The 25929-nt window shown below is 40.4% G+C and overlaps 1 protein-coding gene across 4 annotated transcripts in view; it reads left to right on the forward strand.

Annotated features, from left to right (window-relative positions):
* The window catches only part of rps6kc1 (ribosomal protein S6 kinase polypeptide 1), a 195065-nt gene that overhangs the window by 116174 nt on the left and 52962 nt on the right, over positions 1–25929 (forward strand). For all 4 annotated transcript variants that reach the window (XM_068045018.1, XM_068045016.1, XM_068045017.1 and 1 more), the window contains 3 exons: positions 3316–3408; positions 13055–13102; positions 18113–18245. In XM_068045018.1, coding sequence (XP_067901119.1) covers positions 3316–3408; positions 13055–13102; positions 18113–18245 — 274 coding nt within the window. The remainder of the gene's footprint in view (positions 1–3315; positions 3409–13054; positions 13103–18112; positions 18246–25929) is intronic.

Consider the following 25929-nt stretch of genomic DNA (forward strand, 5'->3'; position numbering starts at 1 on the left):
AGGAGCAGACTTCTGCACTTCCTTCCCTTATCTGAGCAGATGAGCCTGGTGTTGGACAAGCTAGTCATGTCTTTGGTTTTTGCTTCCTTCTAAAAACTTTTTAAAGCCTATAAATTATCTTATAATGAACTATGATGAAATTAAACATTTACTCTCTATCCCGTTGTTGAAGTTTATCCTAGTACATTTTAAAGGTAAAAAGGAAACGGAAAATAAGTGACTATTTTCAAATAATATTTGTTTTTTGTTTGTTCATTGTGTTTATTTATTACAGTGTTTAACTCTAGTCTGTCCGAGTATTGTGCTGACTGCTTAACAATAAAACAAAGCAAGTAAAGGATATACACACATCTATCCATGTATGTGCATCCAACTCACTTACACAGGTTTTAAATTGATTGAAAATTCTGCTTACTTTTCACTTCACTTGGCTCAACCTAGGATTCCTCAGGGTAAATCTCTCAGTATTCAAAATTCATTTGAGCTAACTTTGCAAATTTTCAATCCTGTGATTGATCTTACAAGCTTTTACACATTTTCTATCCCATTCTCACTTTTTTCTTCTTGGTTCATGTTGTGCAGTATCTTTCAGCTGGGAGGTAAGCTAATAAGGAGCAGACTTCTGCACTTCCTTCCCTTATCTGAGCAGATGAGCCTGGTGTCAGGCAAGCTAGTAATGTCTTTGGATTTTGCTTCCTTCTGTTGTAAAATGTCCCAATTATCAGTTTACTTCAGAACTATTAAAATTCTTGCTGCTTCTTGAAGTTTTTGGTGGTCTGACTGGATTCATTCCCTACCATGACAGGGCTGAGCGCTGCTATACCATTGAACAAATAAATAAATGCATTTGTACTATCACATGCCATGGGTAAGGTATGTATTTTCAGTTAGGGAAATCATAATGATGTACTTTTTTGCCATCCAGAGCCCATGTAATCTTTGGTTACAGCAAAAATATTCCTTTCCATTATCACCTTCAGTCCCTTTCTCCTTCCGTCAGCATTAGTTGTAGTTGCATTTTGCTCTACTGAAAGGAGGTATAATTTTTGGAAAAATTGATTTTTACTTTTATTTTGTGATACTTTCTCACTATCTTTCTGTTTTTGGAGTTTTTCTGATTGATTTTATGCACACATCTGCTCTCATGGTCTGTTATCTAGTACAGCTGGCAATCTAGTACAGCTAATCAGATTAATTTTGTGTCTGTATTGCGTATTTTTTCCATTAACAAATTCTGCCAACTTTTTCCTGAAAATGCAACTAAGCAAGCATGTGAGAGATTGAGAAGTATTATTAAAAATAGTGCTGCAGCATCTGGGCACAGGAAGGACAAGACAAAGGTGAAGGGCAAGATACTCAAATCATCCACTTCCAAAGAGCACTCATCCTTGCCTTGTAACAAACTGAGTAGCAAGGACATTCCTAATGCGAGACCAGTATTACATTTAGGGATCTTCTTGAAGGACTGCAGCTACTGTTTCCTCAGTATTCACATTGTTAGATGAAACCATATTTCCAAAAATAACTGTCTTGAAATTTAACACCAGTATCTGGGAAGAGAATTGAAATGACTGTAATCTGACAGCCTTCTGCATTGTTTTCTTTCATTGTTCCAATTCGTAGTGGAGATTATATTGGTGCCAGACTTCTAATATAGAGCCTTAGCAGTTGCAAACAACTGCAGCCCCACCTTCCCCCTGCCATAGCTCAGAAAACTTCAGAGGACCCTTATGTTCCAGTATTGTCTGTATTTATGAGGAGGCATTGACAAAGACATTAGGTTTCCCAAATTCTGTCAACCAGAACAGTGTTGAAAATTCAAATGCATTCATGGCTAAAGTGTTTTCAGGCCTCATAATTTACCAATGATCCTTGTTGCATTCCACTTGTCTGATAATTATGTTGCCTGACAATATACAGTTTGGAAAAGATGCAAGTTACCCATATTGTCTGTAATGAAAAAGAAAAGAAAGACTTGCATTTATATAGCACCATTCACAATAACCGGACGTCTCAAAGTGCTTTACAGCCAATTAGGTACTTTTTTTTGAAGTGTAGTCACTGTAGTAATGTAGGAAATGTGGCAGCCAATTTGTGCAAGCACACACCCACAAACAGCAAAGTGATAATGACCTGATAACCTGTTTTTGTGATGTTGATTGAGGAATAAATATCGGTCAGGATACCAGGGATAATTCCCCTGCTCTTCTTTGAAATAGTGCTATCTTTTACATCCATTTGAGAGGGCAGACAGGGCCTGGGTTTAATGTCTCATCTGAAAAATGGCACCTCTGACAGTGGAGCACTCCCTCTGTACTGCACTGGAGTGTCAGCCTTGATTTATGCGCTGAAGTCCTGGAATGAGACTTGAACCTACAAACTTCTGATTCAGAGGTGAGAGTGCTACCAACTGATCCAACGCTGACATCTTAATAAAAGCAAAATACTGTGAATGCTGGAAAACCTCACAGCTCCAGCGACCCGGGTTCAGTTCTGGGTACTGCCTGTGCGGAGTTTGCAAGTTCTCCCTGTGTCTGCGTGGGTTTCCGTCGGGTGCTCTGGTTTCCTCCCACAGCCAAAGACTTGCAGGTTGATAGGTAAATTGGCCATTGAAAATTGCCCCTAGTGTAGGTAGGTGGTAGGAGAATGGTGGGGATGTGGTAGAGAATATGGGGTTAATGTAGGATTAGTATAAATGGGTGGTTGTTGGTCGGCACAGACTCGGGCTGAAGGGCTTGATTCAGTGCTGTATCTCTAAATAAATAAAAACCGAAAGTGCTGGAAATACTCAATAGTCCATACAGGACACTTGGTTGCAGGGCTGGGACCCAGTGTATCCATTTCTCAGCTGAATTACTAGCTGTTCCAGTGGCATTCCACTGAAGCTTTAGTAGGAGTTTGCTGAAATGCCTGCAAATTTTCAAGACCGTTGCTCTAATTCATTATAGTTAATTATCAGTTATTTTTATCTCTGGTACACATTGCATATTTAGGTCCTGAAGATTTTGTTGACTGGTGATATTGGGTTTTTTATACAACAGTAAACACATTTGTTAATATTGCATTGTTGATATTTGCGAACAGCTGTCATACTCTAAACTTAATAATGACAGTATCCTAACCAAATAAATATTTCTACGGGGATTCTCCTCCGTGCTAGACACAGATTTGAAGCGGAAAGAAATTACCTTTTGATCTTGTCTACAACTGTTCTGCGACAAATTTAGTTTTCTATAACTTGGCATTTGCTCCAGTAGGCCGTCTTCCTTTAAGTGTTACTGTGATTGATGTGATACCTTTGATATCTTCTATTAGCCTCCAGGACCACTAAGTTCAAGGTCTGCTTGGAACCTGAGGAATCCTGCAGAGGAGCTGAAGGCCTTCAGAGTCCTTGGGGTGATTGACAAGGTAATTCTTCAGCATCATTTCAAGGGTTTAACCATAAATCAGCCACCAGCTGAGGTTGTGGCTTTGAAGCTATTGGTTTTGACGGCTAGGAAACAAAAGAAAAATGACTTAGTTTATCTGCATTTTACTGAAACGGAGAGGAGAAAGGGAGTTTGTTTCAGTAGGGTTGTAAGATTCTGTAGGTATATTGCATGTTATAATGCTCTATATAGATATAAGTTGTCGTTGTAAACACTAATACTCTATTGTAACAGCAAAGAATATTTAAGCTTAAGCCACTCCATGTACATTTAATAGACTATTTGGCAAGTTGTGAATAAGGCAATAACAAAAACTGCAGAACTGAAGGTGCAAAGTATTGCTTAATAGAAGTATGTAAAACAAATATTTTATCCATACAAAACCAGAGGTTAAATGCTCGAAATGCCCCAAAAGTGAGGGACACCAACATCACCAAAAGTACTGTAGTAAAAATTAAAATCCTGCATACTAGGGCACTGCCACTGTGAAAAGGTAGCATGTGAGCTGTAGTGCAGTAAAATCAAAATGTAAGCAATATTTTTATTAGGGAGAAGAAAAATCTGTTAATATTAGCAGAATATAATGTTTTTTGCAGGTGCAAGACTTTTAGTTCAATGTTTAGAGGACTGTAGTAATGATACATCTATAGTTATATGATTGCCTCATTAAATGCCAGGAGACTCGTAGACTATTTTACAGTGACAGTTGTAGGTAGGATCACTTTTGTCCCACACGTTTTTATACTACTCCATGTTTACACAACGAGAGTGATGCAGAATAATAGGTAAATGCCAGTAATTCAGTCAAGTGTTATTGTGACATCATACCCCTTGGGAGCAAGACTCATGTAGTTTGTGGGGTCAACAGAAAATTAAAATTCAAGTAAAATTGCAATTTCAGTGCCAGATATTTATAATGTCTTCAGTTTGTTTAACTTTGTTTTATTTACTGCTTCCACACTGAACGTGGTAGAAGCAGAGTAATTGTAGTGTGGATCAAGGACTGTGAAGATGTAAGAGGTGAAAATACAAAGCACCATGTAACACTTTCACTCACTTCTTATCACAACATAATATAAACCGGTTTATATTTTTAAGAGTGAATTATTACTGTGATTGCTCATGTTCTCTCTCTCTCCCTCTCTCCCCCTCTCTCTCTTTCTCTATCTCTCATACATGCATAGATTAGTTTATCTTAATCCTTAGGTTCATATTTGTAAAGAAAACAGATATCCAGACAGAAATGAAATATTATACAGAGAATTAATGAGAACTTCTTGACATTCCAATCTTTTCTTCAAAGGAGACTTTATTTAGTGACCTTGTATTAAACAGATGTGGTTGAGTCAAACTATATTAATTTTCTTAAGCACTTTCACAAATTATGTTATTCTATAGAGACGAAGCAGAATCCTGAGGGGTCGTCTTAACTATCACAGTGAATCATTTTCAGCAGCTTCCTTTTCTAATCTAACACTAGGAGTACTGAGAGTAAATTACAAGGCAAAAACCTGATTAAATTAGAAGATGAATGTAGGTTTAGCTTTTTCCGTGTCCCTATTTGTTCTAATTTCCTCATTTTAATTTGAGGCCCAAGTTTAACAAAGTAGAAATTAAATTACAAAATATCTGTATTTCCTTTGCAAACAGGTCAATTTATGCATATCATTGTTGATTAAAAAGAAATTGTGGGAACTTAACAGGCCAGATTTTACGGAGAGGTGGGGGAGGTGGTGGGGGTGGTTGATGATTGATGGCAACATGTCAGCATTTGCCGTCATTACCCCTGTAACTTCAGAATGTCGGGAATGTGCAAATCAGCGTGGAAATCCTGAAGTTGTGGTCTGTCACTCAGGGCTGCAGCACAGGTTGCCTGTGCCTCCTCCCACAGCCAAGAATCATTTGAAATCGATGAGAATTTCAACTTTTTGGTCCCCATGTCACTGTTTGAACACGGTGTAACTTTAGGGGTTTTTATCAGGTGTAGCTGGGTTTTCAACAGCGATGTGATTAATAAAATTTGATGAATAACAGATCTGGCCCTGAGTGCTGTTAAAGGATTAAATAGTAGATTTTTAAACTAGTTTTTAAAAAATAATTGACCTAGCATTCGTAGCATTTTGAGGGGAAGAGTGCCAGATTTGTACTACCCTTTAAGTGAAAATGTGTTCCACTCCTAAAGGGCCTAGCTCTTATTTTAAGATTATGCCTCCTTGTTCTCGTCCCGTTCCCCCCCCCCCCCCCCCCCGCCCCAACTGCATCAGAAAGAGTTTCCCTGTATCTACTGTATTAAATTCATTTATCACTATAAACACCTCAATTAGATAACCCCTCAACCTTCTAAACTGAAGGAAATACACACCAAGGGCTGAATTTTACCAGCCCCTCAACGTCAGGGTCGTGGTGGGGGTGTTCGTAAAATACTTGCGGGACTGACCGACCATGATTCCCGATGCCGAGAAGGCCCCACTGAATTTTACCGGCAGCGGTGAGGCCTCAGTGCGCCCATCCCACCCCCCCCCCCCCCCATTCCCCCCGAGCTGGTTGGCAGTGGAGTCTTCATTTAAATATTACAATTAATGAAATAAACATGCAAATCAACTTACCTGGTCCCGGCAGTCGTCCCACACTGATATTACAGCCGCCCGTTGCAACTCGCACTCCTTCGGAACTCTGTTCGGAATTCCGAGGCGGGTCACGAGGGGGGAGGAGTGAGGTTAGCAGGGCGGAGTGGGGGAGGGAGCGGGGAAAACATTTCTTACCGGCTGTGTGGGTGGTGGGAAGGGGTTGAAGGGCAAATGTGACTAGGTTGGGGGGTAAAGTTCGGGGTGGGAATAAATTTATTGATCGTCATATAGGACAATAAAAAAAAATTGGGGAGGTTGGGAAAGGGCCTCCAGCTTTTGATTTTTTTTTTATTACAAATTTCAGATAATCGTTTAAAAATTACATTTTTGCTAAGGGCTTAAAGCCCTTTAAAATGGCACCTGCGCGGTGGCGCCGGATGCCATTGCCAGGGACGGAGTGGCCGCCCTCGTACGTCATTGGGGGCGGCCTCTCCGCCCCCTCCATTTAAATGAGCCCCAATTTCAAAGTGCGCTGCTGCAATGTGTGCGCGCTAATAAAATTCAGGCCCAAGTGTATGCAACCTGTCCTCATAATTTAATCCTTTCAGAACCAGTATCATTCTGGTGAACCTGTACTGTATTCCCTCCTCAGTCAATTTATCCTTCCTGAATTTCGGTGCCCAAAACTGAATGCAGTACTACAGATGGGGTATGATCAAGGCTCTATACAACTGAGGTATAACTTGCACCCCTTTGTATTCCAGCCCCCTTGAGATAAGGGCCAACATTCCATTAGCCTTTTGACTGCATTTTGTACCTGTGCATTAGCTTATAATATGTGCACATGGCCACCCAAACACCTTTGCTCCTCCACAGTTCCTAGTCTTTGACTTAGGAAAATATTCTGATTTGTCTTTCTAGGATCCAAAGTAGTCGACCACACACTTCCCAACATTGAACTCCATCTGTCACAGTTTTTTCCACTCACTGGGGAATTATATGCCAAAAATGGACAGGGTTGGGTCGGGGTCTGATCGCAGAGCATTGGTGAGGCAAGTACACTGGATCCAGCAGGTAAGTAGAAAGGCACTTACTTCTGGACGCAGCAGTCCTCGCCTTCCATTAGCCGGCAGGTTTCCCAAGGGCACGAAACCTAGCCAGCCAGAATGAGTGGGCTGGCATGAGGATTTCTAACTCTTTAACCTTTCACCCGACCTCCGAACATCCTTCCATCTTTTTTTTTTCTCTCCACCCTGCCCAAGGCCCGATTTTGATTGCCAGGAACCATTGCCAAGGTTCTACTTCTGCTGATTTTCCTACCCCCATTAACTGGCCAGTTTGTCAATTTGGAAGAAAAAAAATTATAATGAGGACCTGCCTTTAAATTCAGCAGGACCTCCGCATAGTTGGGGTTTCCCCTGCCTCCCTGTGCATATTAGGGTCTCAGTCTCTGATGATAGATTTCAATAACTTTCCCACAGCTGATGTTAACCTGACAAGTTTGTAGCTAAGTGTTTCTCCCTCCCTTCTTAGTAATGGTGTAACATTGCAATTTTCAAATCCATAGGTGCAATTCATGAATCTACAAAGCTTTGGAAAATTATGTCTAATGCATCTGCAATTTCCTAATCTATTTATTTTACTAGTATGGGATGAAAACCAGTAAGTCCAGAAGATTTGTCTTAACTTGAGTCCCATTATTGCGTTCATTACCTTTTCTTTAACTTACAGTAAATCCACTAAGTTCCTCTCCTTGGCTTTTTTTTTAGGTTCCTTTGTTACATTGGTATTTTGTCCTTTACCTCTGCTGTGAAAACAGATGCAAAGTCTTAATTTAACAAGTCTGCCATTTCTTAATTGTCTATTACAGTCTAATATTTATTTGCCTTTAATGGGCTAACATTCCCCCTACTACTCTCCTCTTAGCATATTACACAAACTTTAACTGTTAACTTTGCAGACTTTTTCTTATTCCTTTTGCTACTCTTATTTCCTTTTTTGTAATTTGTTGTTGTCTTTTATAGCTCTCCCAGTGTGCTAGATTTCTACTTTACCTCGCATTTGTGCAAGCCTTTTCTTTTAGTTTGATATTGTCTTTTAATAGTTGCTTAACTAAACAAATGGCACTGTGTGCTGGTTTTGCATTATACCAAAATACTTATTTGAATACTTACCACTGTGTCTGTAGGTTTACCCATCAATGATTCATCCCAATTTACTGTGGTTAAAATAATCTCTCATCCCTTCAAAGTATACCATACTTGCATTGAAAAGCTTGGTTTGAGACTGCCCCCTTCTCCCTCTCAAACCAAATATCAAATTCAATCATATTATGGTCACTGTATCCGTGCACCCTTACTGTTAGATTGTTAACGAAGTCTGGTTTGTTACTCATCACTAAATCTAGTATCTAATTGCAAGTCTGTTCTCTTATTGGTTCAAAATAATTTTTGCTACATGTTTCTCTGATCCCCGTTATTTATCCATTCACCCACTACATCACTACTGTCACAAGGTGTGTAGACATCTTCCACCAGAATGTTGTATCCTTTGCAGTTCTTTTCCACTACCTGATAAACCTGAGTGAAATTCCTTCTTTCTTTTGCTGTAATGTGTTTTAAACCAATATTACTACTTCCCCTCTTTTCCTAATTTCCTTGTCCTTTCTAAAGATCATATAACCTGGAATATTTAGCTCCCAATCATGCTAAGTTTATAGTCAGGTTCTTTGTTAATATATCTACGTCAAATATTTTGCATTTGAGCATTTACCTTTTTAGGATAAATGAATCTATTGATGAGCTTTTCTGTTTTCTTTCTCTGTCTTTATTGTTGTTCTTACTGTTCCCTGCCTGCTATAATATATAATGCAACTTGCATCCTAGTTGGTAACCTTCCTTAATCTTGTCCTTTTGTCTCTGAATATACATGATCAATTCTCCTCTACTGGAGTTCACTTTCTCCCTTTAGTCACTATGCCTCTTTACTCTGAGCACCAGTGCACTGAAGATACATGACAGGATTTTAGTTGACAGCAGATGGCAGACCCCTGGGGCAGTGACGTTGTACTGGTATTTGGTTAGGACATTGGATTTAAAATCAGTAGTACATATAAGAGAATTTACTCAACTGTAGTTATGCTGCATTTTTAAAAATGTGTCTTCTGACTATAACTTACAAAGGGAGTTAATTTATATTGGTAAACAATAGATGGCTGTCCACATGGGAAGAAGAACGTAACCTCTTCCAGTTGACCAGAGGCTCTGTTATTTTGTTGCAAGGATAATTATGCAACAGTGGCGCAGTGGTTAGCACCGCAGCCTCACAGCTCCAGCGACCCGGGTTCAATTCTGGGTACTGCCTGTGTGGAGTTTGTAAGTTCTCCCTGTGTCTGTGTGGGTTTCCTCCGGGTGCTCCAGTTTCCTCCCACATGCCAAAGACTTGCAGGTTGATAGGTAAATTGGCCATTAGCAATTGCACCTAGTATAGGTAGGTGGTAGGGAGATATAGGGACAGGTGGGGATGTGGTAGGAATATGGAATTAGTGTAGGATTAGTATAAATGGGTGGTTGATGGTCGGCACAGACTCGGTGGGCCGAAGGGCCTGTTTCAGTGCTGTATCTCTAAACTAAACTAAACTAAACTAAACAAGTGGTATAAGTAATGCTGCTGTCTTTGCAATCAAAACTGTATACATTTAAGCATCTTGGACTGTTTTACTACATTAATGGTGCAAGTTGTTGTAAGGCCCAGTTTGACTGCACTCAATCTGCCATTCTCTTTGCATTTAAAAATCTAATTTTCTCACCATTTCTTCCTCCTCTCCAGAAACTAGTACAGTACGGGTGTTGATAGCTCACTGTCCTCTGACACGTGCCCAAATGGCTCGTTTTCATGTCTGCCTGGACAGTGATTGTTAAGAGTGGAGAGTTTACAACTGAGTGTTTCTTTCCTCACATGTGCACACAAACCCTGTTCAACAGAGGCCACTGAATAGCCACAGAGCCCAACGTTGCTTTGTCGCAGTGACCCGAATCAGTTTTTGAAATGGCTCTGAACTGAGGCGACTGCAGTTCTGAGTTGAGGGTTTTAATCAACCATTATGCAGAGTTTTGCTTTTAGTGGAAGTGGGCACTAAATAAAAGGACAGCCAAAACAAATTGGAAAAATGCAGAGTTATGACCAGCATTTGAGTATTTGCCTGTTAAACCGGGCACAAGTTTGAACTGCTGACCACTCAAAACTGCTTATCTCAGTCATGGGGGCTCCACAGACATCTTTTTCAAAACACTACTTCACTATTATGCACCTAATTTTTACACCGGCCGTTGAATAATTCAATCAGAGTGCACATTCAAGGTACTTCTGTACAGACTTGGAAAACATTTCCATTGAGGACTGCTTGAATCAAAGATAACGCTGATTTTTCACTTATATTTTATATCCTAGTAATTTGCACTTGGGGCCAAAACTGGAAATGTTTGAAATGCAGGAAAATTAGTGAAATTTAGGGATGATCTTGTTACGACCTAGTAAGAAAGATGTCTAGGAGTCCCTCTCAGTCTTCACCTGGTCTTACCGTAACAGGGTTTAATTTTAAACACACCGTGTTTTTAGCTCCCCCTTGGAGAACCCTTGTTCACTGCTTTCCAATTATAAGGCAAAGAAACCAGCACAAACAGGCTTTCTTAGGTTTAAAGAAGAAAAGTTGAAATTTGTTAAACTTAAAACTCTAATTCGGATGGTGCCTATGGATACACGACGCGCCCACACTAACGTGCATAAGCGATACACATGCAAATAGAGACAGAAAAGAGCAGAAGAAATGAAGTGGAAAAGTTTGAGGCATTATCTGAAGAATTTTTGTTACGCGTCTTCGAGCTCACTGTAGATCCTGGATTGTAGGTAGATCTTGCTTTTTGTTGGGGCCCAGTATTCATCTTGAACCTTGTTCACTGTAGGAGACTTTTCTCTCTTGGGTTCATGTGTCTTCAGTGGATTCAGAGGCTTGTGAGAAAGAGATGGGAGCAGGCAGACAGGAGAGGCTGTGGCGAGCCAGTCAGGAGAGATCTTCTCAGTCCAGGAGCATTCTGCTTTCTGCCCCAACTTTTTGTACAAATTCAAAAAACTCGGGTTGCCCAGCAGGTTACTCATGTGACTAGCTGGTTTGACCATGTCCATTTGTGTATTCGGCCATCTTGGCAGTCAACCTGGAATGCGAGTTCCCCCACCTTCAACGTCTGGAGATCAAAAATCCATTATGGGTTGAATGTGTCAGGGAATGGCTGCTTTGTCCTTCCAAACACTGTTAATATGCAAATCTCTTTCCAGCCAAGATCTGGAATTTTTTTAAAGCAAGTCCTTTGTTCACTTCAACAACAGTTTGGAATTTAATATCCATGTGGCGAAATTAATATGCCTCATGCTTGGCAGGTGGGGGTCTGCCTGACAGTCTTCTAACTTGATCTGAGCTTTAGAGTATCCTTTAAAAGAATGAGATATAGTACCATCATTTAATTTTAATTTTTAAAGCCGGGATCGGTATCTCCATCTGAGTTGTCCACTGATGGTGTTATTCAAATTCGGTATTCACAAAAGGAAATTCAATGATCAACAGAAGTATGTAGAAAAAAAACTTGATATGAAAGCTAATCATAATTCTTATAATTATTTTAATATGCCCACAATCAACAGAAAAGGAAAATTAAACAAAAGATATTTAAAGCTTGTAACCATTTCATTCAAAAATGAAAGGTACCCAGGGTAGCTGTGGCTTCATAATCTTTCCAGTGCTACAGGTAACTATTCATTAATTGGAATGGAAACTTTGAGTCACTACTGCAGGAAATGCTGATGATATCAGGAGAATTGAAAAAGAAATTACTGAACCTAGATCTAAATGTAGACAGTTAAAATGCTAAGACTGCTGAAGAATCCTCAGTGAATGAGTATGACTGCTGATGTCTGCCTCATCGCCCATTTATATTGGAGAAGTACCTTCATAAGTATTTGTCTCCCAAGGTCTTCCAACCACTCTATAATAACTGAATCAATGACAGCTTGTTTAATTCTGAAACCAATATTTTCTTCAGGGCTAGTACCTTCATAAAACCTTTTAAAATTATGTCTTTGCCATTTGATGTTACAACTTGTTCTTCAGATCTGGTAGCAACCAAAGCTGGGAGACCAGCTACCAAAATGCTGCACGCATAAATAAGTGGTCTTCAGCGCTGTATATAAAATACCTACTATTGGAACATGAAGGTACATTGATAGAGGAAAAGAATCATTTTGACATCATGATAGGAAGAGAGGAGGGAGAGAACCCACTTGCAGTAAAATGTTAACAGGTTCTGTAAAGACGTTTGCCACCCCCTGTAGAAAGCATTTACTGTGGAAGATAAATAATTAAAATGCAAAATACTGCATTTCTGTTTACATCATAGACCACCAGTTGGGTCAGATACAACCCAGCTGTATTCCATGCTGTTGTAACGCTGCTACCACAGGACTTGGCAGCAAAAATATTCATGTTTTAGTAAGTAAGTTTATGAAAGCTCAATTGCTGCAGATTTAAAGAAGTAAAAGTGATTAAATATGACATTGAACAGATGGAGACTATCTACCCGCTTGATGTATCTGGCTCTAATTATATTATCATTGGTTTCGCCTGGCTTGGAGGAGGTGTTTCCAGGGGCTGATTTACAGTCATTTATAAAACACCTGTTTGGGAAAACTATCTGCCGATGGCCAATTTAAAAAAAAAAATCACAGATGTGCTTTCTTCGTGTCAGCACACTGTAAATATTCTCAAGCTTTAAGAGTAAAGGGGAATGTTTATCCAGAGTTTTTTGCCTTTCCTTTTTCAGGTGTTTCTCTAGGGGTCAGTTTTGGGTTCTACATGATTCCAGTAGCCGTTGCGTCCTGTTCTAACTGAAATGATTTTAAATGCAACTTTCAAATTGGTTTGACATTGGAATAAATATGTACAGAAATGCACTGCTTATTCAGTGTTGACAGAGACCTTATTTTAATGTGTGTTTGTATTTGTTTCTGAAGGTTTTACTTGTGTTGGATTCCAGATCGCAGGAGACCTTCATTTTAAAAGTAAGCAGTTCTTTAATATTTAAAATCATTACTATTTCATGGCTCAATTCTAAAAATGTAACTTTGATGTTTAGTTATTTTTAGTTCTATTAGTATCCCCAGTGCACCATTTTTCAAAAACCTTTGCAAAATTTTCATTCCTGGTCACGGTCCCGCCGTCAGGATGAAATGTGGGCCGGGAACCTGGAAATGCTGGCAGCGAGACCCCAGGGAGAGATGTTGGAGGAGGTGGTTAATGAAGCCACCTCCAGGAGCCCTGTTCCATTGAAGATGGTGGGCAGGCACCCCAGTCTGGATGGCCAATCAGAGGCTGCGCTGCACTGAAAGATCAGCAGCCCCACCGTCCGAGATGGGTGCTTCTAAAGTATGTAGGGAGGCACCAGGTGCCTGCATTCCCAGTTGCTGGTCACAAATGGGGGATATAAGAAGGGCCAAAAGGATTAGAGCAGTCAGACAGAAGGGGGAACCCACGCCCCCCCAAGTAATAGGCACTGCTGCGTCTGCGGCCATTGATTAGTGTGCACCTTCGTCATTGAATGGAGCCTCTGGCTCCGGTGGTACCCAGCCTGCTGCTAGGAGTTCGCCACCATTTCACAGTTGGCCTCCTGGCTCAATGGGTGTCCTGTATGCCGGCTGGATTAATTAAGCCCTGTCACACCACCTCCTGCAGAATCCCATGGAGGCAGAAACGTGTTATGGAGCCGTCCCGACGGGATTTCCTGCCTGTTCTCGGACCCCCCCGCCTCAGTACGCACCTCCACAGGTCCTTGAAAATTCTGCCTTTTGTTCCCCTCCTCGTCTCAGTTGTACAAATAATATTGGAGGGAAAAGAGAGTATCTGCACCAGTGCTTTCTCAAGCTGATTGCTAGTTTACCCAAAGACTGACAATCTTAAGGCCAGACTGTTTGTAACTTTTCCATGCTGTCGTCACTTGCTCCCTTAACAGCCTAGACGGTTTTGTGAGTTGGTTGTTTCAAGTTCCGCTCCAGAGACTTGAGCACATAATCTAGGCTGACACTTCAGTGCAGTACTGAGGGAGCGCTGCCATGTCAGAAGTGTAATCTTTCAGATGAGACATTGAACTGAGGCCCATCCGCCCCATCAGATGGATATAAAGATCCTGTGGCACTATTTCGAAGAGCAGGGGAGTTCTCCCAGTGTCCTACCAAATGTTCACCCCTCAACCAACATCACAAACAGATTATCTGATAATTTTCTTATTGCTGTTTGTGGGACTTAGCTGTGCACAAATTGGCTGCCATATTTCCATACATTACAACAGTGAATATGCTTCAAAAGTACTTCATTGTCTGTAAAATGCTTTGGGAAACTGAGACTGTGAAAGCAACTATATAAGAGTATGTTATTTAAGTGGTGTATGATGTGGGAAGTGGAATACGTTCTAAAACTGTTAAATTCTATTGGGTTATATTTTGCTTTGTTGGAAAAGTTAGAGAATTTTGTTTGCTGAACTGAGGAGGTTTATACTAAAGTTATTTCTCTTTAATTGTACAACCAAAACATTAGCCATTGTGTTTATAAGGAAGGAACCTGGGATAAACACTTAACTGAACCAAGCATAATTTGGATATTGTTTTGCATGAGTGAAGGAGGAAGTGAGGCCTGCTTGAAGTATTGGCCTTTCACCTGTAAAAGGCAAATTTAAATACAGCTCAGGCAGATGGGATAGAATCCTTGTTTCTATCTGTCTCTCTTTTCTTGACAGCTGTTATCCTAAGTGAAATCAGTTTGGGCACTCTCAACCCATTCCCAGCAGCACAAAACTGCCCATAATTCATCACCAATTGACACTAATTGGGCAATCTCACACAAAGATGCCTTAAGGATGACTGGCTTCAGCAGTGGCAATCTGATGCAAGTGAGGTAGGGGGTGATCTTCTGAATTTGGGAATAAGGTGTGTTATTGCAGCAAACTGTAGGGAGCTCTGTGCTCCATTCAAATTGTGCTGCACTGAATGCTCAGTGAGACTAAAATAAGTCTCCTGTCCCTGCTTATTCTTTGTCTTGGTAACTCATTTTGGATGGCATTTTTGTGCTTTTGCGAATTACCAATTTGTCTGTAGAAGAAATAATGGGCTGAATTTTACCAGCCCTCCGACGTCGGGGATCGTGGCGGTGTGGCCTGGAAAATACTTCCGGGAGAGGCCCACCATGACCCCCGATGCCAGGAAGACTCTGCCGCATTTTACTGGCGGTAGCGAGGCCGCGGTGCAGCCCCATGGGGCCTCCATTTAAATATTGAAATGAAATAAGTAAATGCAGCATAACTTACCTTGACCTGACAGCCATCTCACACCGATATTCCAGCCAGTGGACGGAACTCCCACACCGTCTGATCGCCCTTCGGAGATCTGAGGCATGACACTGGTGGCGGGGGGAGGAGTATAATTTGCAGTGCAGGGGTGGGTGAGGGGGTTGAGGGTCAAAGGTGCGGAAGGTGGGGGGGTGGGGGGAGGTGAAAGTTCAGCATATTAAGAAGTGGTTTTCCGGTATAGGTCATTTTATTTCAAAGTTTAAATAACATTTTATTTACAATTTTTGTGCAGTGGGACCTGTAAAAATGTAAATTTACCTAAAGGGCTTGAAGCCCTTTAAAAATGGCACCTGCATGGGGGCGCCAGACACCGTTGCCGGGTATGGAGCGTCTGCCCCCTCTACGTCTTTGGGGGCGGCCCTTCCAACCCCTCCATGCTAATGAGTCCCTGTGTGTAATATAGCGGGGGCTCAGCGACGGGCGATCCATACGGGCGGACCGCCAACTTCAAAGTGCACTGCTGCCATCGGCGAAGCACTCGTAAAATTCTGCCCAATAAATCACTTACTATAGATCACTCCTAATATGTAGTCAGTGGAAATTTCAATTAGTGCAGAGGTCTTGGTCAAAATGGTTGGGTTTGTTTCACCTGATTAAGTATTTAGGATAGTAGTAGATTTCCAGCTTGTTTCCATATTGGCTTCCTAAAGCCATAGTTATCTTTAAATGAAACCCCTCCATGTACATATGTAACTATGTATGTGTGTCTATAAATAGATATATCACCCCCACCATCTTTTGGTTCTCATCGGCCAAAGATGCCAGCCTAGAGTTTTCACATTGCCATTTTGCTGGCTGAAGTGCAGTTGGTTTGGCGTTTCACCAACTGTAGATTTTCAGGGGCCAGGTCACTACATATTTTTAGCATGTTCCCTGGCTTTTACTAGGGAGTTCATCTGGTGGGGTAGGGAGTGGAAAATGTCTGTGACCTCTGTGCTAGCCAAAAAAATTACCATTTTTACTGTTTGAAAAGAAATCACATTGTGCTGGATGACACATTTCTGTCATTTACATAGTTTGCACCATGGCTGTCCACATATGAGCAGATGTATAGTATGCCTCCCATAATTTCCACTGGTTGGAACTGGTGTAAATAGGAAAGGCTAGTCCACTGACTTGTTTAACATTGTTTAACAGGCCCCTGACACACTGGTACCTGGCTTAGGTTCCTTAAATGATAGTTTAGAGTGTGAATGTCTACAGGCTATATACAGGTGCTCACTTTTGAGCAGGAGTTACTAGATAGCGACCAAGATCAGAAACCCAACTGACTTGCTACTTTGCTTTCCATAGCTTTGGGCTAAAGATGCTCTTTGTAGTGACCCTATCAATGCTCCAGCTAAGATCAGCTATGGAAACATATAGCAGGGAGGAAAACTGGGCTTTTCTGATCAGTAGATAGATAATTAGTGAATAGGACTCCCCAGTGGCTGGGATGGCAAAGCACGGGGAATTGTATTCACCAATATTTTGCAAACGGCCCTAAAAACAATTATGGGGACTGGCTGATATTTACAAATATGGGGAGAACTTTGATTTGAAAATATTTTTGTTCTATTTAATTGACGTATTTGGTACTCTTATTTTTTTTAGACTACAATCTAGTTACAGCATTGCTTCATAGAAACGTGATCATTGTTTTCTCATCCCGCCTTGGCTGATCCTGATTGCCCACCCTCCCAGCCTTGGGCCCGACCCCCCCAATTGCTCACGACCCCTGATCGCGGCCACTGACTGCCTACCCTCTCAACCCCGACCCCTGATCATTCCCGCCCGCTATCTCTCTGCTTCCAAACGCGGACCCTGATCTTCCATGATCCCGATCACCCACGCTTCTGGCCTCAACCTGCCAATATCTTGCCTCCGCAACTCTGAGCCTCCCTTGCACCCAGCCCCCGTGAATCCAGGCTCCCTGACCCAGCCCCAACCCTTGTCTTCTGTGACCCCAGGCTCACCTACCCTACTGCCCTGCATTGCCTCACTCCCCCAAAACTAGTCCAACCATTGGTCCCAATTATCTGAGGGTTTGAGAGTAGATTTTACTCTCATTTTTGCTGGTGAGCAATTGTGCCACGTTAACTGCATTACAATGGGGTCCCAGACCGTATATCGAGGTTCCCTCAGAATTCACTGTTTGGGTGAAGGGTAAGTTCCCCCTGCACGCCCAAATATCTAGGCCATAAACTTGCCACATTAATTTGATTTTTAATTTAATTTTCTTTAAGTAAGAAACTAGTGATCAGTACTTCTATGCATTAATGAAACATAAATTAACAAAACTCAGAACATGCTTGCACAGTCTACAGCCTGAAAAATCTCACAATCCTATGATTAGCCTGTGTAGTTTTCTATATAATTTACTGTTGCATTTATCTGTGAGGAAAATAACCTAAGTATTATTCTGATGACTTATTTGAGAGAGAGACTAATAAAAATGTTGACCCATATAATTGATTTTAATGGCAGCTCAGTGCCATCCTCAGTGTGTTGGATAGCAGCCAAGTGCCATCAGTTAGGCCTTGGGGAGCTTGGGGCACTGAGCAGAAGATGAAGAGGACTAACTGGTTTTCCAAAGCACAGAATAGCACAAATAGATTAGTGTAGTGGATAAATGCGGAGCACAGCATGTTCTAAAGCAGCAGAGAGTACAACTGACCTTTCTGTTCTCTGTCAGAGTCTGAGGAAAAGCAGCGAGTGCAGCAGGAACAGAAAGACCATCATTCCCTACTGTGTGCCCAACATGGTACAACTGAAGAAGCAAATCATCTCTGAAGACTCCATCTTTCTTTTGCTGCAGTATGCAGAAGGTGTGTGCTGGTCTTCATTTTATTAAATTTAAGATTTAGCTAACTCACCTTTAACTTACCATTCAATTTAGTAGATTCCTTCCAGAAAAAATCTTCCAACTGTTTTGTATAGAAGAAACCAGGTTACATTACTGCAACATATACCATCAAGGGATGACGTTGCTTTTAGTCAGGCATCCCAAGCGAGATAATATCATTGCAGCTATTTTGTGTTCTGTAGGTGCAGTATGTAACTCAGTAAAGACAGATAAATAAAACAGATTTTTGAAATGTATGCAATTCGATCAATCTGCCCACAAAATGTTGTGGCTGCTGGGTCAATTGAAATTTTTAAGACTGAGATTGATATATTTTTGTTGGGTAAGGGCATCGAGGGATATGGAGCAAAAGCAGGTAAATGGGGTGGAGTTAAATTAGGAACATAGAAGCAGGAGTAGGCCATTCAGCCCTTTATCCTGCTCTGCCATTTGATAAAATCATGGCTGATCTGAATGTGGTCTCACCTGCACTTTCCTGTCTGCCCCCCATAACCCTTGACTCCGTTATCTATCAAAAATCTATTTATCTAATTAATTCAATGACCCAGCCTCTATTGTTTTCTGGGGAAGAGAATTCCATGGACTAACGACCCTCTAAAAGAAAAAATGTCTCCTCATTTCCATCTTCAAAGGGATACCTCTTATTTTTAAACTGTGTCCCTAGTTTTAGTCTCCCCCACAAGAGGAAACATCTTCCCAGTATCCACTCTATCAAGTCCCCTCAGGATCTTGTCTATTTTAATAAGATCACCTCTCATTCTTCTAAACTCCAATGGGTAAAGGGCAAACCTGTTCAACCTTTCTTCATAAGATAAGTCCTTCATCCCAGGAATGAGTTGAGTGAACCTTCTCTGAACTGCTTCTAATGCAGTTATATCCTTTTTCAAATAAGGAAACCAAAATTGTACACCGTACTCCAGATGTGGTCTTACCAATGCCCTGTACAGCTGCAGTAAAACTTCCCTACTTTTATATTCCATTTCCCTTGCAATAAACATGAACATTCCATTTGTCTTTCTAATTACTTGTTGTTCCTGCATAAAAACGTTTTGAGAGTCATGTAGCAGGACACCCAGATCTCTGTACCACCGATTTCTGCAATTTCTCTCCGTTTAAATAGTATGCTGCTTTTCTATTCTTTCTCACATTATACTCCATCGGCCAAATTTTTGCCCACTCGCTTAACCTATCTATATTCCTCTGCAGACTCTTACTCTGCTTACTTTCCTACCTATCTTTGTGTCATTGGCAAATTTAGCTACCATACATTAATTCCTTTTATCCAAGTCACTAATATAGCTTTAGTTTAGTTTAGAGATACAGCACTGAAACAGGCCCTTCGGCCCACCGAGTCTGTGCCGACGATCAACCACCCATTTATACTAAAAAAAAAGAAAAAAAAAAGAACACTATTTCCATATTCCTACCACATCCCCACCTGTCCCTATATTTCCCTACCACGTACCTATACTAGGGGCAATTGCTAATGGCCAATTTACCTATCAACCTGCAAGTCTTTGGCATGTGGGAGGAAACCGGAGCACCCGGAGGAAACCCACACAAACACAGGGAGAACTTGCAAACTCCACACAGGCAGTACCCAGAATTGAACCCGGGTCACGAGCTGTGAGGCTGTGGTGCTAACCACTGCGCCACTGTGCCGCCAGCACGGATCCCTGTGGCACTCTTACAGTTACTGTTACTCAAACTGTTACAGTTTGCCAACCCAAAAAGGACCCATTTATCCCTACTCTCTGCTTCCTGTTAGCTAAACCAGTACACTTGTCCTTTATCCATGCTTATATGTTACCCTCTACACCATCCGCTCTTATTTTGTGTAACCTTAGATATGGCACCTTATCAAATGCCTTTTGGAAATCTAAGTACACATCTTCAAGTTCCGCTTTATCCATCTTGTTTGTTACTTCTTCAAAGAACTCTAATAAATTAGTTAAACACAATTTCCCTTTCACAAAACCATGTTGATTTTGCCTGATCCCATTATGATTTTCTAAGTATCCTGATATTACTTCCTTAATAATGATTTCTAGCAATTTCCCTATGACAGATGTTAGGCTAACTGGCCTATAGTTTCCTGCTTTCTGTTCACCTCCTTTCTTGAATAAAGTTGTTACATTTGAATTTTCCAATCTCCTGGGACCCTTCCAGAATCTAAGGAATTTTGGAAGATTATAACCACGTTTCTACTATCTCTGCAGCCACTTCTTATAAGACCCGAGGATTCAAGCCATTGGATCTTGGGAACTTGTCAGCCTTTAGGTCTAGTAGTTTTCCCACTACCATTTGCCTGGTGTTGGTGATCGTTTTAAATTCCTCCCTTCCTTTTGCCTCTTGATTTTCAAGTGTCTTTGGGAAGTTTTCAAAGTCTTCTACACTGAAGACACACACAAAATACCCGCTCAACGTCTCCGCCATTTCCTTGTTTTCCATTTTCAATTCCCAAGACTCACTCTCTAGAGGACCGACACTTGCTTTAGTTACTCTTTTCCTTTTTAATTACTTATAGAAACTCTTACTATCTGTTTTTATATTTCTAGCTAGCTTTCTCTCATCCTCCAATTTCTCCCTCTTTTTTTTTTAGTATTTTTTTTTTTAGTAATCCTTTGCTGGTTCTTAAAATCTGTCCAATCTTCTGACTTGTCTTTAATCTTCGCAGAATTTTACAGCATTTCTTTCAATTTGATACCATCCTTAACTTCCTTATTTAGCCACGGGTGATGCATCCTTCTCAGAGTTTCTTTCTCACTGGGATAAATCTTTGTTGAGAGGTATTAAAATCTCCTGAAAAGTCCAGAACTTCACCTCTACTGTTTTACCTTTCAACTTAGTTTCCCAGTTCACTTTAGCCAACTCTGCCTTCATACCCTTATAATTACCTTTATTTAGGTTTAAAACACTAGTCTTACACCCTCACTTCTCACCTTCAAACTGAACGTGAAATTCCATCACATTATGATCGCTGTCGCCGAGAGGCTGCTTTACTGTGAGGTTATTGATTAATCCTGTCTCATTGCACATTACCAGGTCTAGAATAGTGCTAGAATGTACTGCTCTAAGAAATTGTCCTGAATGCACTCTATGAACTCATTTTCCAGGCTACCTTTGTCAATCTGATTCACCCAATCTATATGTGGATTAAAGTCACCCATGATTATTGCAACACCTTTCTTACACGCCCCATTTATTTATTTCTGTATACTCTGCCTTAACAGTGTAACTACTGTTAGGGGGTCTAGAAAGTATTCCCACAAGTGACCTCTTGCATTTCCTATTTCTTATCTCTGCCCAAACTGATTTGCATCTTGCTCTTTTGAGCTAAGGTCATCTCTCACTACCGTACTAATGTCATCCTTAATTAACAGACTTACCCCAATACCTTTTCCTAGCATCCTGTCTTTCCAAAATGTCAAATACCCTTCAAAATTCAGGTCCCAGCCTTTGTCACCTTGCAACCATGTCTCTGTAATGGCTATCAGGTGATACATATTTATTTTTATCTGTGCTAACAATTCATCCATTTTGTTACGAATGCTGCGCGCATTCAGATACAGAGCCTTTAACTCTGTCTTTTTACCATTTTTACAATATCTGGGCTTATCTGTTGGTGCATTCCTAAGTTTGTATGCTCTGCCCCTTCCTGCCACACTCTGTCGTTTCCCTTTAATTTACCACGTCTTGCCTCACATGATTCCTTTCTCCCCACTATTTAGTTTAAAGCCCTCTCTACCACCCTAGTTACACAACTCGCCATAACACTGGTCCTAGCACGGTTCAGGTGAAGACCATCCCAAAGGTACAGTTCCCACTTTTCCCAGTATTGGTGTCAGTGCCCCATGAATCGAAACCCATTTCTCCCACACCAGTCTTTGAATCGCACATTCATCTCTCTAATCTTATTTATCCTATGCCAAATTGCTCATGGCTCGGGTAATAATCCAGAGATCATTACGTTTTGAGGTTCTGCTTTTTAATTTAACCCCTAGCTGCTCATAATCCCCAAGCAGAACCTCTTTCCTAGTCCTATATATGTCGTTGGTACCCATGTGGCACACGACAACTGGATCCTCCCCCTCCCACTGCAAGTTCCTCTCCAGCCCTGAGCAGATTTCCAGAACCCTGGCACCGAACAGGCAACAGTCTTCTAGACTTTTGCTCTCGGCTACAAAGAACTGTGATATGTAGATCAGCTGTGGCTAACAGAATGATGGAACAGGCTCAAAGGACTAAATGGCCTCTTCCTGTCTTATGTTCAGTCATTCAATAAATCCCACCCTTGTGCAACAGTCAAATGCTTCAAAGTTCTGTAAAAGCTTTTAGTGGAACCAATTTTCCTTTGAAAGCTTTTCACAGCAAAGATGGATCCCACCTTGTGTATAAGGAATGCTCTACTAATCATTTGCTGATGCAGGCACTAAATAAACCATACTTAGAATGCAATGAAATTCCATCTAGATGTAACATATATTTTAATATTTTGCTTTCAAAAGATTTGAATTCTCTTTTACATGTGTATGTGTATTCAGCAGTTTCAGGAATGGTAACGAATACGATGAAAAGTATTTGAATTTATAAAGCATTTATATGGTAATGCTAGGGGACAAGAATATTTTGCATCTTCACTTCAGCTATAATTTCCCCTGCATTAACCTCAAAAAATTATACCAAAAACCAAACCCCCCAAAACTCAACCCAGTGAGAATGTGATTTATTCCACACAAGTAAACACATGCCTTATTCAAACGTATTGATAAAAGAACAAAATACTCCCTAAATTTGATAATTTGGAAAAATTAGACAGAAATCTCATTACTTAAGGATATTCCTAGATTTTTCTGTCTCACTCCCTCTGGTGACCTATAATTTTAGCTTTTTGCTCTCAGCAAGGGGGCCATCATCCGATTTCCATTACAGAACCATCAATGAGCAGTTACATTGTAAATCTTTTATTTAATCATTTATTACCAATATTCTGTATAGTATGCATGACTAAAATCTGACTTTCATAAAACACAAACTCCCTTCAACATCCTGTTTTCACATTTTGGAAGGGGAAATCAAAATGCACTTGCTGCGCAGTTACAATGTGTATGAAATAAGCAATCTGGTTGTAGATCCAGGCCATTTTCAGAAGAGTAGAACCTCCAATTTTAAGTGAGGCTAAAAATCTGTTCATTGATTTTTTTTTTCTTTGACTTTTTTTGTTCCTTGTCTTCTCTTTCCTCCCAAAGCCATTGACTCCTTGCTGGAGTGTGCTTCTGGTATTTCTCCAATTTCTATTATTTATGTATGAACCTTGGAATTACCACTGCAGTACAAGGAGCATCATAAACATGCTACATAAATGCAAGTAGTTGTTGTTGTTGATTCTGCCTTTAACTGTGTCCACACATGCCCTTCCAGCAGGGGTTGTTGGGTAGTATTAACAACCTTTTTAAGTGTGTAAATATGACTGAGTTCCATAATTACCAATTCCATGCGGCTCTGCTTTTTGGCAAGAGGAAAGCAAACTCATTAAAAAGGACCATATCTTACAAATGACACAATGCACATCTACAAGAATCAGATCTAATCTAGTTATTGCCATCTTATCTGATTATGTAGTATAAAACTCAATTTTGAACAAGATAAGAGAAGACTAGGTGAACCAGGGAATAGTGATTAGGTGATGCCATGCTTGGATTTTAAAAGCCTGAAGATATAGGAGGAAGGAACAGCTGAGGGAGGTAAGGAGGTCCTGAGAAAGAATGAACCAGGCTGGGAGATTGTCTAAGTTCTTGAATTTGTTTGGCAAATTCAGAAAATGTTTAAACGCTATTGTGTTAACACGAGCTTATTCCAAATGCATACATGCAGATATATTAGTTCTAATGAATGTTCAATGCAAGAGGCTCATTAAGCCTTTTGCCATTGATAAATGACCAAAGCACTGTATATGACTGAAATGCTAAGTAGAATTTGAAAGTCTAAACTCTGCTCTCAGCAGCAGTGTCATGATGACTCAGAAAGGTCTATTGCTAATCATTTTTTAAAATGTAGAGTAATTTTATCACCATATTGTACATCTTGTGTAAACTTTGGGTGATTCCAAAAGGAATTTTCCTGAAGCTCTATTACAACCCAGTATGTGAAACACAAAGTAAATAAGGATCTTTCTGTTGCTTTGTAGTTAACGGACCCATTTTAAAATTGTGCAGATGTCCTACAATACAAAAATACTTTGACGAATATCCACTTTACAGAAGTGCTTACTTGCCTTGTTAGGCAGTACATTTTCCTATGCTCTGGCTATATCATAAAAAAGAATAAAATTATTTGCTACGCTTGGTAGAGTAGTGGAGCACCATTCACAATGCAGATTTGAATTCTAGTCTTATTAACGTTCAGATACAAAGATACTCTAGAGCTAAATGTTACTAATGTAGTCTGATATGTTCAAACATGTTAGATATGGTAACAGTATCCTTTTGTGAGTGGAGGAAGAACTAATATAAAGTGCTGTCTTGTACTACAAAGCATATGGCCTGGAACTTGCTGGAGAAGGCCATCACGTGGCATACTCCGTTAATTGAACTTTTTTCTGTACCTTTCAGCTTATTGTTTTCACCATAACTTGCTGGAAGTACAACCTGATAATGGACTGACAAAGGCAACGGGGCACCTGGGACCTCATTAATTAGCGGGAGCAACTAATGGGATTTAAGGATTGAAAGATAAACGGAGGAATAATGGAGAAGGAGGATGAATTAGAGCCAAATTGCGTATAGAAAGAGAAATAAAGGGGAGAAAAGATTTGATTAAGGGAGCGAGAAAAGAGACAGAAAGGAAAAATAAAGAAATTTTTTAAAATGGCATTTTAAAAATCTTGAAAAACAATTTACTACCTGAAGAAATGAGACTGCACAGTTTAAATTGTTCAGTTTCTGGGCCAGAGAGGTTGATTGGCATTGAATTAATAATTTATGCTGTTAATAAGGTACTTACTCTTAATTGTCAGACTTAACTTTCTGTGGCAAATTTAATGGGCAATTAATGTGAAAATCCAGCAAGTTCTTAAAAATAATAGTAAAGTTAAAGGCGAGCTGTCATTTGTGTGAAGCAAATGCTGAAACGGTGTAAATCAACCACAAGATTCTGGAGATTCGCAACTCGTGCCATATCGCTTCCTCCGCTGAACCTGGTGATCGATTTGCACATAAATAAAGGCGTGCATCATTACCAAGCTGTTATTTTTCCAGCAAGATCCTGCCCATTGTATTTAATTATCGTCTGATACAGAAATTCTTCAATCGTACTCAGGAAAAGCTCTCAGCCTAGTATATGCTGCTCTCCCAGGAGAAGAATGTGGAGACAGAAAGGCTTTGAAGGAAAAATTGAAGGACAAAAAAAAAATGAAAACCAATGTCTCCTGTGATAAAACTACCAAATATTATATGCACTCTACACAAGAGGACCTGGACATTTGGAATGACATCTTTAGTTTTAACAAAACCTTATCACAAAGGCACTGTTTGATATGCTGGAAGCTGTGATGTGCACTTGGGTTTAAAGCAGTAATTAAATCATTACAATTCAAGCACTTAGAGGAGTATTAAGTAAAGGCTGCCAGTTTATACCTGCATTCCAAT

The sequence above is a fragment of the Heterodontus francisci genome, chromosome 13, assembly GCF_036365525.1.
Source record: "Heterodontus francisci isolate sHetFra1 chromosome 13, sHetFra1.hap1, whole genome shotgun sequence".
Classification (NCBI taxonomy): Eukaryota; Metazoa; Chordata; class Chondrichthyes; order Heterodontiformes; family Heterodontidae; genus Heterodontus; species Heterodontus francisci.